This window comes from Eptatretus burgeri, chromosome 5 (genome assembly GCF_056783735.1).
Source record: "Eptatretus burgeri isolate ZD-2024b chromosome 5, Ebu_testis_v1, whole genome shotgun sequence".
Lineage (NCBI taxonomy): Eukaryota > Metazoa > Chordata > Myxini > Myxiniformes > Myxinidae > Eptatretus > Eptatretus burgeri.
In genome coordinates, this window is record NC_140965.1 from 3,859,691 (window position 1) to 3,878,486 (window position 18,796).

At 43.7% G+C, this 18,796-nt stretch overlaps 1 protein-coding gene across 3 annotated transcripts in view; it reads right to left on the reverse strand.

The window, feature by feature from the left end:
* The window catches only part of NCBP3 (nuclear cap binding subunit 3), a 36,376-nt gene that overhangs the window by 11,137 nt on the left and 6,443 nt on the right, over positions 1-18,796 (reverse strand). For all 3 annotated transcript variants that reach the window (XM_085880422.1, XM_085880421.1, XM_085880420.1), the window contains exons 4-10: positions 9,985-10,110; positions 9,663-9,761; positions 9,426-9,553; positions 9,222-9,321; positions 5,974-6,073; positions 5,628-5,737; positions 1,611-1,917 (exon numbers count right to left, since the gene is read on the reverse strand). In XM_085880422.1, the coding sequence (XP_085736548.1) occupies positions 1,611-1,917; positions 5,628-5,737; positions 5,974-6,073; positions 9,222-9,321; positions 9,426-9,553; positions 9,663-9,761; positions 9,985-10,110 (970 nt within the window). The remainder of the gene's footprint in view (positions 1-1,610; positions 1,918-5,627; positions 5,738-5,973; positions 6,074-9,221; positions 9,322-9,425; positions 9,554-9,662; positions 9,762-9,984; positions 10,111-18,796) is intronic.

Consider the following 18,796-nt stretch of genomic DNA (forward strand, 5'->3'; position numbering starts at 1 on the left):
TCCTAAGCGACTGTGAAGCATGGGCCCGTCGGCCGCACCAGGTATCAAATAGGTCGCAAACACCTTCCCTTTGTTCATCTATCTTTCTCCCCAACTTTCGTCAGGTATGATTCTGATGGCGCCCGTCTTAGAGCATGTTAAGATTGTATAAGAACGAGGTCAGGGTTAGCGCTGCACCATGTCCTCTTTTATACATACATGTATTTTCTTTTTCTGCACCTCATCAATCCTTGCTTTACCCTGCTGTACATATTGCTTTTGTATTAAAACCTTTGTGCCACATACTTTTCCTTGCCTGAGTCACGCACACATAATCGTCGGACAACATCCATAAGTGAAAAATCAAATGCAGGTGAGTGACCCCCGAGCCAATGGAGAAGCACAGTTCGCATGCTTACACAACGTGTAATAGTATATTATAAATGTATACAGCTCGTCGCATCTTTTCCTCTATTGGTCCAGCGTAGTCTGCACATTGTATAGCCGGGAAGTTTTACCCCACCGATTGGCAATCCGCGCTCGTGGTTAATTAGCAACCCTCCGGCGTGCGGAGTTATCTGTGCTTGGTGGCCTCAGGACCAGGCATTTGAGAGGGACTCGAATGCTTCCCCTCGTGGCGAACTTCGAACCCCGGATCCGCAACAATATTTCATATTACATTATGCCTTGAAGGCATACCATTACAAAATGCTGTTTGTAAATCCTCAGCTTCTATATCTGGAGAAGGTACAACCCACCCTCTCATGGGTGGTTTCATTGAAATGGCATATTAAAACTGATGTAACTAGAACCGTACTTGGTAGAGCGCATACCTCTGCCAGGTTGAGCAGTTTACGTTTTGTATCCCACCGATAGGCTGGATCTGAACCAAAATCTAATCGGCTTGTTCTTGTCACCTCATCCACAACCTTTTGAAATACCATGCTACATATAGCTTTTGGCCCCACCTCTCAACGGTGAAGAATTACTTGAATTTTATTTTTTTAATTCTCGGATATGGATCTTCACCAAAATCGAATCAATTCGTCATCACACACCCAACCCGTCCCCTAAGTTTTGTCCGAATCCGTCGACAATTTTTTGAGATATCGTGCTGTACAGTGTGTAACGTAATTCTGGAATCAAAGGTCAATTGTTTTGGGGGTTTTTTTTCAGGATAGAACCTCTGAAGATGGATCACACTATGCAAGACAAAGCTGAACTGGTCATCCGAAATGCCGGAGGTTTAAGCCAGAGAGAAACTTGTCAATAATTCCATTGCTGAAATAAAATAATTTGATTCCAGAATTTTGTTATAAAAAAGCAAAAATATACAATTAGCCGACGATTCCAGAATTTGGTTGCAGCCAACCCCGTATATAGTTTATGGCCCTATCTGTCAATGGTGAAGAATCACCTATCTAGAGTCCAGATTATTCACCAAAACCTAATCAAGAACCATGTCTGCCAAATCGTTATAATCCATCCACAACATTTTGAGATACGTTGCTCACAAATAAAAACTACACCGAAAGACAGAGAGACAGAGGTGAAAACATAACCTCCATCCACCTTCGGAGGCAGAGGTAAAAACTGAATGATGAAGTGAATAAAAAGAGATAAATAATCACCTGATCCGCTTGAGTTGTGCCTCAACTTCATCCGCGTACATAGTCATTCGGCTGAGTTTTATTCCAGAAGAAGGAATCTCCGTAGAGCCCCCCAATCGACGAAGCTCCAACTCGTAGTCCATCTCGTCAGAGCTCGAGCTCTCAGCTTTAGAGCGGTTTCCTTTTGAGTGGTTTGGGATTCCATGTGGATCCTTCTTGGTTGCAAGACAATGATCCAGACGTTGGGTAGCGCGTATAGCGTCACATCCTCCACCATCTTCACTCCCAGCACCTTCATCTTCTTCAGGAATCGTATCGGTAGGGGAATCTGTAAGGGCATGGAGGGAGCGGGAGAGGGAGTGGGAGAGAGAGAGATCAGAAAGCATCAGTTACTAACCTAACCCCACTTCAATAAGTAATACGTAATCAAAAACATTATGGTGGTGTACATTTGAGATTCATTTTGGAACTATGACGACACTTGGTGGAGCGCATACCTCCGCAGCACTGAACAGTTTACGTTTTGTATCCCACTGATAGGCCGGATCTGGATCCGGACCCGAACCAAAATCGAATCAGACTGTTCTTGTCACCTTCACCTACCCAACTCATCCACCAAGTTTTGTCACAACTCGTCCACAACGTTTTGAAATATGCTATATATATCATTTTTGGCCTCGTCTCTCAATGGTTAAGAATCACTTTGGAATTTTTTTTTTTTAAATCCTCGTATCCGGATCTTCACAAACATCAAATGTCATTGTCACATGCCCAACCTGTCCACCAGGTTTCATCCGAATCTGTCCACCACTTGTTGAAATATTATGCTATATATATATATATATATATATATATATATATATATATATATATATATATATATATATATATATATATATATATATATATATATATATATATATATATATATATATATTGTTGTAGAATTCCCGCCCGCCCGGTGTGCGAACGACCGCGTCTAACCAATAGCGGTCGCTTCGCCCACCGAACGAACAATCCAGTCATGACTTTCTGGAACAACACCAGAAACCAGTCACGGGTGGGTTTTTTAATCCCACCACGGCCCAGTCCGTATTATACCCGCGCGAAATAGGGTCAATCGCCGAATATCGATATACCGAAGTACCCGCGCGGGTAACCTACTGAGGGACCGTACCTCGGCGAAGGCCTGCTTGGACACGAACCGCGTAAGCGGTCCGTTCCGTTCTGGGATAACCGAGCGGGTATTATCGCCAGACCTCGCCGGACCCGATCACTTTACCGGCTATTTAAAAATCAACTATATTCCGAGTGCAAGATGGGGCAGTTCAATGAGGGAATGGACGCAATGAACAGGTTAACATTCACACAAGGACATTTATTATAATAAAGCACGTATGCAATTAAACAAGGCAAAACATGTATGCACCTATACAAGCAACAAAAGCATGACAAAAGAACTACAACCGTCTAATTATTATGTACAGTCACTTGCACTTAACAGCAGTTCCTACTTATTGGACGGGCACACACACACACACACACACACACACACACACACACACACACACACACACACGCACACACGCACGCACACACGCGCACACACACACACACACACACACACACACACACACACACACACACACACACACACACACACACACACACACGAAATGGTGGCAGAGGCCTTTAATAACCAGCTCCAGCTCGGAGAACAGGTGGGCTGAAACCCAGAACCTATCTCGAACCTCTCCACCTCGTGTGGTCCTCAAGTTGCTCGGACCCGGGCTCCAGCAAGAGCGAGCTGAATCCAATCGCTGAGCCGCGATCCTTCCCGAGCTCCTGCGAATCCTCCCGCGCTTCTCAACACATGCTGGTGAGACGAGGCGCCGATCCTTCGCGTCGATGCGTCGCTTCCCAGAGGAACCACCTCCTGCGCTTCTCAGCACGTGCTGGTGAGACGAGGCGCCGAACCGTCACTTCCCCGAGGAACCACCTCCACGAAGAGGCCGATGAGTCGCACCAAGCCGGGAACCAAAATGGAGAACAAAGAGCTCCACGAACCAAGAAGAAGAAGCCACCACTCGCAGCTTGAGCCGAGCGACCGGCTTAACTTCCTTCCAAACAGGGCTGCTTGAAGCAAAAAGCTCTCCCAAGCCAAGCAGAAGCCGAAACTTACGGAACCGTCAAAGCAAAAAGCTTCTGAAGGCCTCAACCCTAACGCAAGCCAAGCAGGACCCGACGGTCTGCTGAACGACTTCTCTCTGCCGAAGCAAAAAGCTTACTACGAGAACAAAGAAAGGATCTCGTCCTTATCCTTCTTCCGCCCTTCTCCCGATCCCAGCGTGACTCATGCCCTCATGCTCCATCCCCCCCCCCTCAACCACGGGTGGGAGGGAGTTGTTGAGTCACGTCACGGGACGGCAGGATTCTTCTTCCTCTTCGCAGAAGAGGGGGAGGGAAGTCTCCATTGTTCGTTCCCTAACTATTAAATCGATCCGCAGTGCATCTAATCGATTTCTGAACATTTAAACAATGGAAGGTGAGCCATCTCGGGAACAAGCACTTATCGACATAGCTGAGTAAAGGAACCTGTATACTCTGTGCAATCGAATTCCAAAATTCGTAACTATATATATATATATATATATATATATATATATATATATATATATATATATATATATATATATATATATATATATATATATATATATATATATATATATATATATATATATATATATATATATATATATATATATTACAAGGACCAGTAAATAAGAGACCTTAAAATGGTGATATAAATTTGAGAATGTAATGTGTGTAGCTGTAAATGACATATGTTGTATGAATGAGTAAGAGTCATGTTTTGCCTGTTTTAGATCTGGCAACATTGAGCATATGACGTCAGTTGAGCAGTTCCAAGATGGTGGCTCCCTGAGAAGCATGCACCAAGGAGGAACAACGTTCTGTCATCCATTTCTTGGGAAGTGAGGGTGTGAATCCCAGTGAAATCCATCATAGAATGAAAGAAAATGCAATATGGTGACGCATGTTTATCGCTGCAGCAGGTGTACAACTGGAACAGGAAGTTTCAAAATCAAGATAAATCAAGTTATTAGCTTTCATAGATTTTTAGCATATCTGGAATTTACATTGCAGACAAGGTGTTATCGTCGCACACTGTCCGTCCGCCTCCTTTTTTGACGACTCCGGCCAAACCGCTGGGGCAATCCGGCTGAAATTTGGCAGCAACGTTCCTCTCGTGACTGGTAAGAGGAATTGCAATGATTGTTCTGGTGAGATGACCAAGTATGTCAAAATGGCCGGATTAGTAAATTGCTTCAAAAATCTTCTTCTCCAGACCCACCAGTCAGAATGCGACCTAATTTGGGTCACAACATTAGGCCAGGGCCCAGATAAGCTACAGGTCCAGCGATCCTATTTTTCAATTTTAGGGGGGTGGGGGAGGGGTAGGATTTGGAATAGGGAGAGGGGAATCTCAGTAATGGCTTGAGTGGTGGTCACCAAACCTTGGTATGGATACTGTATGAGCCCCATGGGGGGATGGATAATGATGAAAAAATAAATGAAGTTATTACCTTTTATAAATCTTTGGAATTTGTGTTGGAATAAAGGTAAAAACTTAGCTTTTAAAGGATAGTGTCAGCCACATGAGGAGTAGAATAGGGTGAGGGAGGTTTTGGGAATGGGGTAGGGGTTATTTGTGTTTGTTCTCTTGAGAACAGTGTAGATGTATGATGTGGTGCTCCACTCCACCCCCCCCCCCATCCCACCACTTGGCACTTTTTTTTTTTTCTTAAGCGCACAACTGTGTTTTTTAACGCTGCCTTGCGATGATTTCCTGCTGATTATTTAGGTCATGGACTTAAGACCTTCCAACCTACTTTTTTTCTTTTCTTTTCTTTTTAACCAATGGAAAGACTTGGAGATTATGATGATGATCCTCTAACTCTGAACCAAGTAATGATTTAACATTCACTCTTGCACACATGAGTTGCATGAAAATACCTGGTCTGCCTTTACGAAAATCTACAGTTTCTCGTCGGCCTTGTCCGGCCCGCTCTTCCCTTCGTTCATCAGCATCGCCATGCAGGCGGTGGGAATTATACCGTCGTTTCCTGCAAAACACAGAGACAACCCACAACTTGGATTTTCCTGTTTGAAGGTCCCTTCCGAGCACAAAGCTCACAATACTGAAATCCCAGATTCAAATCAAAAAGATACTACTGGTGCATGTACAAGCTCCATCCAAGTTTTAATGCTGTATAAGAGAAGTCCAATAGCTGTTACAAAAGGACAGGAAGAAATCGAGTCGTCGAAAGTATGTAAATGATGCAAAGGAAAGCACATTTACCAAGATGAGGAGAGAAGACCCCTCATCCCACCGTAGTTAGGGTTTCCATACTTCAGGTAGTAACGGCTGCGCCTTGCTGCACCCAGCTCCTTCTTATCAGCTACAAAAGATGAAGCACAAGATGACAACGTGAAAGGTAATGACTGAGGAGCAGAGTATAATAAATTAAATAAGAAAATATTTCATTAAAACACGGACAGTGAAAAAGAGAAATAAGACGAGGCATGGTACAGTTGTGGAGGACCATGGGAACATGTTTGGGCAGAGTGAATGAGCACTTCTGACAAACTCATCAATATTCAGGTGTCACAGTGAGTGTGGAAGCTATTCTGTAGTCTCGTGGAACAGCATTCTTCTTTGGTGGAAACACCAAGTAAAAATGAAAATATTTGGGGATAAGAGCACGTACAATTCTGCGAGAATCTATTTGTGGCATGCAAATTGTGAAGCTTGTGGCATAGTGAACTCCTGGCTACAGGCCGAGCGAGACCTCAGACACAACCCCCACGATCCATAGCCACCTCCCACCTCCCGCGTAGGCTCGTGCTCCGTTTGCACGTGCAGGAAAGCAGGTGAAAACCAATGCATGGAGGGTGGCTGGTCGTGCGCAAAGCCTATCAAACAATTTTGTGTCCAGGGCATTGCCGGCTCACCCGAACCCACCCATCTCCCCTAACTCCTCCAACCACCGCAACCCAAGAAGCACAGCAAGGTCTGGCACTGGGTAACACTGCAGTGATGAATCTATTTTGTATGATCAGCTGGTGTGATGGATATAGCTGGATATTGTGCTGAACCACACTGGTGACCTATCCTGCAGGTCCTGAAATTTGGGACTTTCCGAGTTCAAATCCGCGGTGGTGAGAATGTAGATCTCTCGAGGTGCTGAATAAGGAGTCGGAGCCGCTGGCATTACAGGTGGGCTCGTGCTCCGTCTCCCTGAGCGAGTTGTTGTGAAATAACACCCAATTTCCAAGCCATTTGCTGTATTAACATGTTTTCTAAATTACTGAGCCAATTTTTTTTTTTTCCACCCGACACACACAGCTGTTTATAAAGATTAATGTTTGTGAACATAACCCCGGAACGTTTATATAAATATAATGTTTTTTTTTTGGTGAAAGCTGCTCATGGCTCTTGGGTTGTTGCCGATATCAGCCAAGTGTGTGTGTGTGTGTGTGTGTGTGTGTGTGTGTGTGTGTGTGTGTGTGTGTGTATGTGTGTATGTGTGTATGTGTGTATGTGTGTATGTGTGTATGTGTGTATGTGTGTATGTGTGTATGTGTGTGTGTGTGTGTGTGTGTGTGTGTGTGTGTGTGTGTGTGTGTGTGTGTGTGTGTGTGTGTGTGTGTGTGTGTGTGTGTGTGTGTGTGTGTGTGTGTGTGTGTGTGTGTGTGTGTGTGTGTGTGTGTGTGTGTGTGTGTGTGTGTGTGTGTGTGTGTGTGTGTGTATATTCATAAAGCATATATCTATCTCTCTGTCTGTCTGTCTGTCCCATCCTTGCTCCACCCCCTCCCAATACAGTGCAGCACCCTCCTCCTTCACCCCTCCCCTATCTCTTTCTGTCTCTCGACATATCAGGATGGTGGTTATGTTTGGACGGTGTTTGTCTCCGGCCAGCTTGGCTCCAGACGCGTCCGGGCGGTAACTAATGCTCCACCGCACGTCTGCCTTCCCTTCCTCTCACACTGTCTTCCCTTTCCCCACCCCTCCTTGGCCGTCTCCCCTCTCTCCTCTCTCTCCCACCCATCATTTGGCATTTGCAGTTTCACTCCAGAGGCGGCGGACCGAAGCCTCTGGGTTGGGGGTGACGCTTTGGTGCAGGACTGTGTCCAATGCAGATCGGGGGAGTGCTCGTCACACTCCACATGTTTCGATTTACCCACCGATCACATCACAAGCCTTCTGGTTGAATGGTTTGCATTAGCAGGAACAATCGTCTGGGTGGCAGATGGACAGTTGGTCTTTGCGGATTATGTGGTTTTACCGTGTGAGACATAATCCGCAGCGATGCTCACCATAAGTCAGGAGGTGTGTGATATATATTTATTAGTGAGGCACCCTTGTTATGTACAGCAGGGGGCTGGACAGCCGATTTGTGAAAGACTTGGGCAAAAAATAAAAATAAAAATAAAAAAAACAATGTCACCCCCAGGGTGACCAGTATCTTGCCAAAATGTGAATATGAGTGACTTATTTATTCGATTAAAGTTACTCAAAAAATAAGGGTTTCGTCGACCTTGATGCTTGACCTTTTTATTTTCGCACGGTTAATGGTATCTCTCCAGGACCGTTGTACATGAAATATCAAGATATTTTGATGAGAACTGAGGAAATAAAATTTTCATGAAAAATCCGTTTTTTCGTCATGACGTCATCAAATGACGTCATAGCGTCAAACTTTTGACAGATCTGGAAAGCACTTATCAAGCGCTTTCATATGAGGTATTACTCGATTTCAAAATTTGACCTTGGGATCAAAAACTTTCGACTTCCAGCGCTAACCATGAAGGTCAAGGCCGATCGCCACCAAAAATTAATCAGCTGAGCGCCAGACCATGAACTATATTCCCATGAAGTTTGAAGACGATCCGATCAAAATTACTCAAAAAATAAGGGTTTCGTCGACTCCCCTGATTTGCGACAAAGTGACCTTGACCTTTGACCTTGAAAACTTTATGCACTGAAAGGGACCTCTATAGGCCTCTGATATGCGAAGTTACAAAAATTTCCAATGATAACTGTGCTCTGCAGAGTGATCGATACGTGATTACAGAAAAAAAAAAATAAAATAAAATAAAATAAAAAATAAAAAAAAACATACAAGCAGACTAACATATGTTGCAAAAACTTTGTTTTGGCAAGATAAAAAAAAAAAAAAAAAACTTACAGCAGCTGACGCAAACAGAAGTAAGGTGGGGAATATTTCAATGGTGAATCCTCAAATTCGATCAACTTCCATACATTTGATTTCAGCTCTCCCTTGAGCCCCAATCATGTATACGTACAAAAATAAATACGTGCAAAAATGTACGTTGCAAACTTACCCGAGTTCCTAGCCGATTCAGGATCCAGCAAGTTTTTGCCAAAGCTACTTAGCCGGATCCGAAACAAGTTTTTGCAACCAAGTCCCAGCACGAGTTAGCGACCCCCATCGACAAGACAATATTATATGAACGAGGACACCTGCAAGTATGACATGAGGTTTGTAAGGATAAGAATATATATTAAAAATAACAACAACAAACCCTGAGTGGCAAAGCGTAGCAGCATTGGCCTCTGATTGGTCGAATTTCCACGCAGTGTACGCATCTCATTCCTAAGCAACGCCTCACGTTGTCTCTGTGCCTAGGGTTTGATGTCATGTGGAGATCAGAGCAAAACATATTCAGTGACAAACAGGGAAATCAGAGATCAAAAATACCCGATGGAAACAAAGACTGTAATCTCACTTCTTCAGGATTCGGTTTTCCCTCCTGGCTCTTGGTTTTCCTCTCCCCTTCACAATCCACTTCTCCAACTGTGCAATCGCTCGTCAATGTCAAGTACTCGTCGCCTCCTCGCCCGGTATCAGAAGCATCTGGGTCACCCCACCAAGACAAAGCCTCCACTTGAACCACAGGTCTATAAACCAAGCAAGAATACATGTGGAACACGTGCAAGTGGAGCACATGAAGCGGTTCTCATACCCGTGCTGTCTGGTTGTGGCGCAGCAGGCTCCGTAGGCAGAACCCCGAGATTAAGCAGCACACGGGTCGCCGAATGCTCATCCAACCACACAACATTGCCTGCCAACAGATTTGCAGCGATGCAGACAGTTGAAACAGCAAAATGAAGCATTGTAGTACTGCAAGCTACATGAACACGAGGGCCATCGGTCAAGGAGGAAGATGCGAGGGAAATCTTTACAGTGCACTACCATAACCCCCAACTCAAAAGGAGCAGCAAGTTAACAGTCAATTGCATTTACAAAGGTGTACATCAACATAAGACTTCGATGAAGGAACTCACAGGTGCTGTCATTTATCCATTCGATTGAGGCCGGACCGTAGCTGCGAAATATTTCGAACACCTGCTCCGTACTGAAGTCCTCAACACCCTGTAAGCACAGTGCCTCCAAGCGCACACCAGGAATGGCTGCACACAAGAAACAACACACACACACAACTGTTCCAAACTATTTTATCACACAAAAACAAAAACACACACACCTAATATATAAAACTCTTTCTCACCACTAACTGACTGACACTCACTGACTGATATTAAATATCAGTACCTTCCAGTCATGTCATGTCAGATTAGATCTGTGACTTGCTACAGGTACCATGTAAGCCTGTACTAACCTGTTCCATGGTCAGGTTGTCAGCAACTAAACAGTCTACCCCACCAGGTTTTCTGGAGAGGAGGGCGGATGGATATGGACACCCAGCAAGATTAAAAACAAAACCTGTCAAAGGGCGGAGGAGCTCCTTGTGAGCCAATGGGCATCCATATATAATGCCCAAGTTTGTCTGCGGCCGTCATACTGCAGTTGGGTTACTTTTTTTAGGAGGTTAGTGGCAGGATTTGCAATCCACCACCGTAAAACCCTTCACTCAGCAAAACACATGAAAAACGAAAAGAAAATAGAAAACCCCCTCCATGGGAGTACCTCCTGTGCTGCTGCACTTCGCAGGGTAGTGACAGGATTGGGGCAAAGCCTTTGGGACCCCCACTCTTTGATGAAAGGAGGAAAAGCAAGGGGTAACCTTCCCAGGACGGCTTATGGTAATGTGTTTTGGGAGTGGTGCTGAGGTGTCCTCCACCAGACATTGGTCTCCTTGGGTGGGTGCCTGGAATGTCATATCCCTAAGAGAGGATGATCACCTATCTTTGTTATCATCTGAGCATCAGAATTGCAGCACTCTCTGAGGTTCGGAGACAGGATTGCGGCGAGATCATGGCGGGTGGTTACACCTACCATTGGTCTGGTCGCTCTGATGGTTACCATGCCAAAGGAGTTGCTGTCGCCATGTCCAATAAGCTGACTCCAATGATAATAAAAGGTAACATCGGTCAACGAGCTTATTATGAGACTAAGGATTAGTCACTCCTTGGGAGTCATTTCCCTGGTCTCTGTATATGCTCCAACTAAGGCGAGTGATCACACCGTGAAGGACGCATTCTATGCCACGCTCGAGTCTGTGGTTGAGCAGTGCCACAGGCGAGATACACTTCTAGTCTTGGGGGATTTCAATGAAACGACGGGAACTCATAAGGATGGTTATGAGACGTGTGTTGGTCCCCATGGGTCTGGAACTTTGAACCAAAATAACACCAAGATCCTTGACTTTGTCAGAAGTCATGGACTTAGGGTGGCTGGTTCATGGTTTCAGCACCCACAGGCTCATCGCTGGACTTGGTATTCCAACACTGGTGGTGGGGCAAAGGAGATTGACCACGTGCTCGTTGATGGTCACTGGAGGATGATCCAGAAATGCAGGGTCTACCGAAGTGCTCAGTTCCTCAATACCGACCACAGGCTTGTGGTAGCAACTCTGAAGTTGCACCTTAAATTGGGAAAATGGTACCATCCCAGCCTAAGCTGGATGTTGGTAAGCTCAAGGAAGAGAGGGGAGCGGACGAGTTTGTGAACAGGCTGTGTGGAGTTTGGGGGAGGGTGTGGGGGGTCTGGGTGCTTTGGGGAATCTTGAAGAGTCGTGGAGTGCCTTCAAGACCACCATCTTTGATTTGAAAGTGGATGTCTGGGAACTCACCGTCAGACGAAGAAAAATTTTTGTCTCTCAAGTGACACTGGATACCATTGAGCAGAGTCACAGGACCAGGCTTAATGGCAGAGCTGAGCTGCTCAGGGAATTGAGGCATAAAACTGTACGTGCGCGCCGAGGGTGGACAAGGAGGCTGATGTGCGAGGGAGGAATCTGTGAGGGGTGGAGCATCACCTGTGGTCAAGTAATTCTCGTCCTGCTTACATGGAAATTTGCACATTGCGTTCATCCAAGCCCATCCCTCGGTGTACTGCAGTTAGAGCAGAGAGTGGTAGGCTCTTGACAGAGGAGTCTGAAGTGAAGGCTCGCTGGGCCGGTTACTTCGAGCGGCTGCACCAGGCTAATCCACCAGCTGTTGAGTTGGATGTCAGCGGTGTTACTATCCCTATTGCTGACCCTCCAATCAACTGTAATCCAACTTGGTTTGTGGAAACACAGGCTGCGGTGAACCAGTTGAAATGGGGTAAAGCCCCTGGGATCTGTGGCATCCATGCTCAACTTCTCAAGGCTGGTGGAAATGTTGTGCTCATGTCATTACATGCAGTTCTGTGCTCTACCTGGAACACAGGTATCATCCCAACTGACTAGGAAGCAGGGCCTTGTTGTTTCTCTCTGGAAAGGGAAGGGTGATCACCAGGACTGCAACAACTACCAAGGGGTGGCACGCCTCTCAATGCCGGGCAAGATCTTTGCTCGGATAATTCTTGATAGGGTTCGCCACCATCTGCTTGAGCACCAGCATCCAGAGCAGTCAGGCTTTACACCAAAGAGGTCAACGATTGACCGTATCCTTGCTCTTTGGGTCCTCACCGAACGCGGACGAGAGTTTTGGCAGGGGCTGCTTGCAGCCTATGTTTATCTCTACAAAGCGTTCGATTCAGTGAATCGGGATGCCCTCTGGAGGATTCTTGGTCTTCGTGGGGTGCCACCAAAACTGATCAATTTGATGTCTGAACTCTACTCTGGTACCGAGTGTGCTGTGAGATGTGGTGGTACCATCTCCGACGTATTTCCAGTTGTTACTGGAGTTCGTCAGAGGTGTGTACTGGCCCCCACACTTTTCAGCACTTGTATGAACTGGATTCTGGGGAGGATTCCAGAGAGATCAAGTTGCGGTGCATCATTTGGGAAGTCATCTTTGCGGAGACTGGATATCCTTATGGGGGCCCTCGAGGTGCTGAATGAGGGGCCGGAGCCGCTGGGATTCCGAGTCAAAACCTGAACTCAAAACCGAGTTTCCGAGGTCAAAACCAAGATCCATGCTTTCAATGACATCTTGTATGCTACTATCTTGTCTGTGGTGAGGATGTTGAGGTCATGGAGAGATTCACTTACCTTTTGAGGAGGAAGAAGCTGAGACAGAGGAGGGCAACTCACATAGCTCGCATATCTGGGACGCCAAAGAGGACTCGCCTACTGTGTCTGAGCACCTCAGGGACGCGGCTGCGTATGCCCCATCGAGTCACATCGCCACTGCCCATCTTCCCCATACATTCCCCTCCACATTCTCCTGTATATTTGTGTGAGGTGAGGGAGGAAATAAAAGACTGCTTTTCTTTTCTCCATACTTTAAATTTCTTTTATTTTCAAGTTCTTCTTGTTTTATTCTTCTCCCCCAAGTGAATGATGGGCAAGTCTTTTGTTAAAGTAAGATTGAATAAGAATACGTTTTTACGGTTAAATCTGCTCTTTTGTACCTTTTTGCTTTCTTGCTTATAAGTAATTGCTTTTAAATGATTGCTTGCTTGTGTGTTTGTAATTAACAAGTCTGGAGACGGCAATGGTTCACGAGCGGTATTTGACGATGTACATTGTTTCAGAAGTCAAGGATGAGACAATGTGATAATGTTTGACCAAGTTATAAAAATGATCAACATGATGTGGTACGAGTGACAGGTTATTAGCTGCAAAATGTCGAAAACCCGGTTTCGTTCAAAAACTTTCAAAATTTGACCTTTGCATAATCTTTAAAAGGTCACAAAACAATGTTGTGGACATTAAAATAAGGAAACAGGATACGTGCTATAGCTTAATGGAGTTAGTTTGTCGAAGAAGGTCGAAAACCCGGTTTTGCTCAACAACTTTCAAAATTTGACCTTTGCATAATCTTTAAAGGTCACAAAACAATGTTGTGGACATTAAAATAACGAAACAGGATACGTGCTATAGCTTAATGGAGTTAGTTCGTCGAAGAAGGTCGAAAACCCGGTTCGATTCCCACAACTTTGAAAATTTGACCATTGTGAACTTTAAAGGTCAAAGGTCAAGGATTATGACCTTTGGTGCAAAACTTCCTCTGGAACATTCCTGGAACAATATAACGTCATATCGGCTATATGGCATTTCATACTCCTCGGATTATCCCTACTTTGATGAAATCGGCGTAAAAACAAACTTGAAGGGGGCGCCACGGGCAAGGTGTTTGAGATAGAGCAAAATAGTTTCAAGACTTTAGGTGGAGAATGACCTCAAGATTATGCATAAAAAATATTGTCATCCGAGCTCTCAAAGTTTGGGTGGTCGTATGATTTTTATGTCAAAATTCACAATTTTCTAGGTTTTTGACCTTGTGACCTTGGGATGAAAATGAAAAATTGGACAAAGACAAGTTTTAGATAATTCATTTTGCTATTCAAACACCGAAGAACCCATTCCATTCAGTCAAATCCCTAGGAGAAGATAGATTTTTAATCCGACTACCCCCTAAAAATGGCTATTTTTTGGGCGTGGCTCCGCCCACAATGGGCGTAGCAAGCCCTCATCCAGGAAACACAACTAGACATTGATATCGAACACATAACCAAGTTTCATCAAGATCGGATCAAAGTCCATGGAGTTATGCTCTGGACAGACAGACACATAGAGATAACGAATATAGTGGTCACCTGGCGCTCATGAACCAATAAAGAGATTAAAAAAAACAAAAAAAAACTACAAAGTCAACAAAGGGAGAAAACAAAACCACGCGATTGGAAATAACCCCAAAAATTACATCACGAACTAGGGAAACAAAAGCAAAACATAGCAAAAGAAACTTGAACAACTCTATGAGGACCCAAAAGAACACATGGAAGTGGATTGGATACAAAAGTTTGAAGGGGGGAGGGGGGAGGGGCGGACACCGAAAGGAAATGCCTCCGTTGATAATTGATGAAGACAAAAAATAAAAATAAAACGACGTGAAAAAATGTCAAACATTAAAAGCCCGAGCCCAGATGGAATCCCAAACTTCTGGCAAGAACAACTCGGTGCGCTACACAATCATGATGCTCGAGCATTCAACGAACTTATCCAATGGGAGAAGGTAATGGATGAGTGGCTCACAGAATCTGAAGACCTTTCTCTCATCTTCCTCATCCCAGAATCTGAAGAAACCAAACGACCTCACAAGAATGACATGTCTACCAACAACATACAAATTTCTGATTGGGCATCATCAAATAAATGATGTACCATCACCGAACACAAGGTGGCGGCTTAGAGGTAGAACAGAAGGGATGCAAAAGAGGATGCTACGGAACAATAGACCACCCACTACTGGACAAGGCCAGACTCGAAAATTGCAATACGAGAAGAACCAAATTATCCACAACCTAGATAGACGACAAAAAAAGCTTTCAGTAGTGTTCCACGTTCATGGATGATAAAATGCATGCAATTGTACAAGATCAACCATCAAATAATCAAACGGATTAAGAAAGAAATGGAATACAGGGCCTTCAGAAAGTATTCACACCCCTCAACTTTGTCACCTTTTTCAGGGGAGTTGAAGCTTGAATTTAAGATGGATTAAATTGAAATAATTTTTTCAATGATCGACACAAAATACCCCACGTCAGTGGAATACACTTTTTTCTTTTTTTGTTTAAAGGTCCTGGGTGAAATCCAAAAGTCCCGTAAAGCGAAGGGACGGAAAATGGTACAATAATCTTCGAGTCCAAAACTGATTGAGGGTAATAAATCCAGGAAAGAGTATAATTTGAAGCGATGAGTTGGGCTACATAAGTACACCAAATTTCAAATTATTCACTTGATTTGAATTCGTAATTCAATTAAAAAAAAATTCTGGAAAAAAAAATCATGGCGAAGGAATGGAATCGATAGAATTGAGAAATCTTTACTTTTATTTTCTTGCCTCGAGTGTATATATACATTATAAATATAAATTAAATGAAATCTGTTTTACTGTATTTGTAATCATATGGGAGATGTCTGAATAGCATTTTTTTTACATGTACGTACTTTAAGTGAAAGTTCAGTCCCAACCAACTTCTCGGTATAGTACAATGTGAAGGGACGGAAAGCGAAGGAACGGAAAAAAAAATGTTCACGTTGTTGTGATATGGTGAAAAGTTATTTTGATCCATATGGTCAAAATTAATTCTGAACAGTTATTTCTGATATGATCTGTCATTGCAAATCAAAAATTTACTGGAGGGAAATATTTATTTATCAGAAATATTTTAGTGAGGTGACATGACCAGCGCAGCGCAGCGGACATGTTTCTCCGTGGCGAATTAATCACAAGCAAGGCCAACGCACGTCATCAGCCGTATCTCTCCGCGCATAAAACGAAGCAACCTCGCTGTCCGGATACGATGAAAACTCGTGTGCAGAACACACCTTGCGACACAATTGTCTAGAGTAGTCCGATAAAGCTGATGTTCTGTTGCATTTTTATTTATTTTATTCCTTCTGTCGTCATGTAGCGCCAGTAGAAAACAATGAAGAAAAGAGAATAATAAAAGAAAGCTACAGCACGTCAGATTTATCGGTCTAGTCGGACGGACGACGGATTTATCGGCCTAGTCTAGACCAGTGTTTCTCAACCGGGGTTCCGCAAGAGGTCGCTAGGGATTCCACGAGAAACAGTAATAAATAGGCTAATGTATTTTTGAGTAGTTTTTGTTTGATTTAATATTCGTAATTTTACTATGCACGTACGGCATATTGTTGGAAACTTCTTGGTTATAATAGAGGCTTCAACCTCATATTATTTACAATAATAACAACCATAGGGAATGTATTTAATGATGTCTATATGGCGCCAGTGTGAAACCGCCCTCACTGGTTAATGGACGTCCTGTACGCGGCGGATTCGTGCATCATTGAGTAACTGACTCAAGTACGGAACGCATGCACGGTGTCCATCTATCTTCTCTGTGCTTCCGAGCGTGAAGTCTCTCTCTCTCTCAAGGTTAGTTCTTCTGTTTACCTTTATTGCTTCAGCTTTCTTTGTTTAAGTTTTGTTGATCAAGTTACATGAGGTGTGTTTTTTTAATTGTCAAACAGACTCGGGGTTGACAAACACTTTCAAAAATGACGTTTTCAAACAAAAACAAAAAAAAAAATTGTGAATTAAAACCTCGGTGTGAGGTCTCATACACGAGCAGCACGTTTTTTTTTTCATTGCCAATAAATTTGACAAAAAGGGGGTAATTTTTTCCTTAAACCAGGTATCCGAAAAAAAAATTGTATTATATTTACCACGTGAACTACGATAAAAATATAAAAGAGCTAGATATTAATAATGGTGTATAATAATTTTTAAGCAGGGGTTCCCTGAGACATGAAAACTATTTCAAGGGTTCCACAAGGGTAAAAAGGTTGAGGAACGCTTGTCTAGACTAGAGATCTCGAGTCAATCCACTCTGTGCGAGGTACTGTATGTGACATCAATGCTGCGATTCGCTGAAGTCAACTTTTTTTAGAGGCGGGGCATAGCAAGTTGTGAAAAGCACCAGAAATGATCGAAATATTGCTCTGATTATACCATTTTTGATTAAAAAAAAATATGGGTGATTTCTTCACTAGGAAGGTCAAGTTAATATATAAATAACCAGAAAGTTTTGCGTGTCAGGGGACCTATAAATAATTTTTTTTTACAAATTAATTAAAAATGAATCTCTGAAATGTCCTGTGTCAAGTATTCAACCCCTTTGGCTATGACACTCCAAATTGAGTTCATGTGCATACAATGTCCTTTGATCATCCTTGAGATGTCTCCACACCTTGATTGAAGACCACCTGTGGCCAATTCAATTGACTGGATATGATTCTGAAAGAAACACACCTTTCTATACAAGGTCCAACAGTTGACAGTGCATGCAGAGCAGAAACTCCACCATGAAGTCAAAGAAACTGTCCATAGAACTGTGATATAGAATTGTGAGGAGGCATAGATCTGGGGAAGGGTATAAAACAATATCTAGTTCCCAAGAGTGTTGAAAGTTTCCAAGAGCACAGTGAGGTTCATCATTAGGAAAAGGAAAGAATATGGAACTCCCAAGACTCTTCCTAAAGCTGGCCACCCGACCAAACTGAGCAACCCGGCAAGAAGGACCTTAGTCAGGGAGGTGACCAAGAACGCAATGACCACTCTGACAGAACTGGAGTTTCTTGGCTGAAATAGGAGAACTTGTCAGAAAGCCAGCAGACTCTGCAGCACTTCAAAAATCTAGGCTTTATGGGAGAGTGGCCAGACGGAAGGACTCCTGAGAAAAGGGCATATGACATATGACAGCAGACCTGGAGTTTCATAAAGGCACGGGAAATACTTCAAGACCATGAGGAAAATGATTCTGTGGTCTTATGAGATGAAAATTGAACTCTTTGGCCTGAATGCAAAGCGATACGTCTGACGGAAACTGAGCACTGCTCATCATCCATCTAACACCATCCCTACCTTGAAGCATGGTGGTGGCAGCATCATGCTATGGGGATGCTTTTCAGCTGCAGGGACTGGGAGACTTGATGGACAGAGGGAACAATTAATGGAGCCAAATACAGGCAAATCCGTGAGGAAAACCTGCTTCAGAGTGCAAAAGACTTGAGTGTTTTGTGTGGATCGGTGACAAATTAAAAAAAAAAGAAAGTCCCTTTTAAATTCAGGCTGTAACACAACAAAATATGAAAATGTCAACAGGTGTGAATACTTTCTGAAGGCCCTGTACTGCATTGATATTACAGCACTCAAAATAAAGGATCGAAATACGAGGAGTAAATATACATTGTGGGATCTGTCAGGGTGATAACTTTTCCACACTCCTATT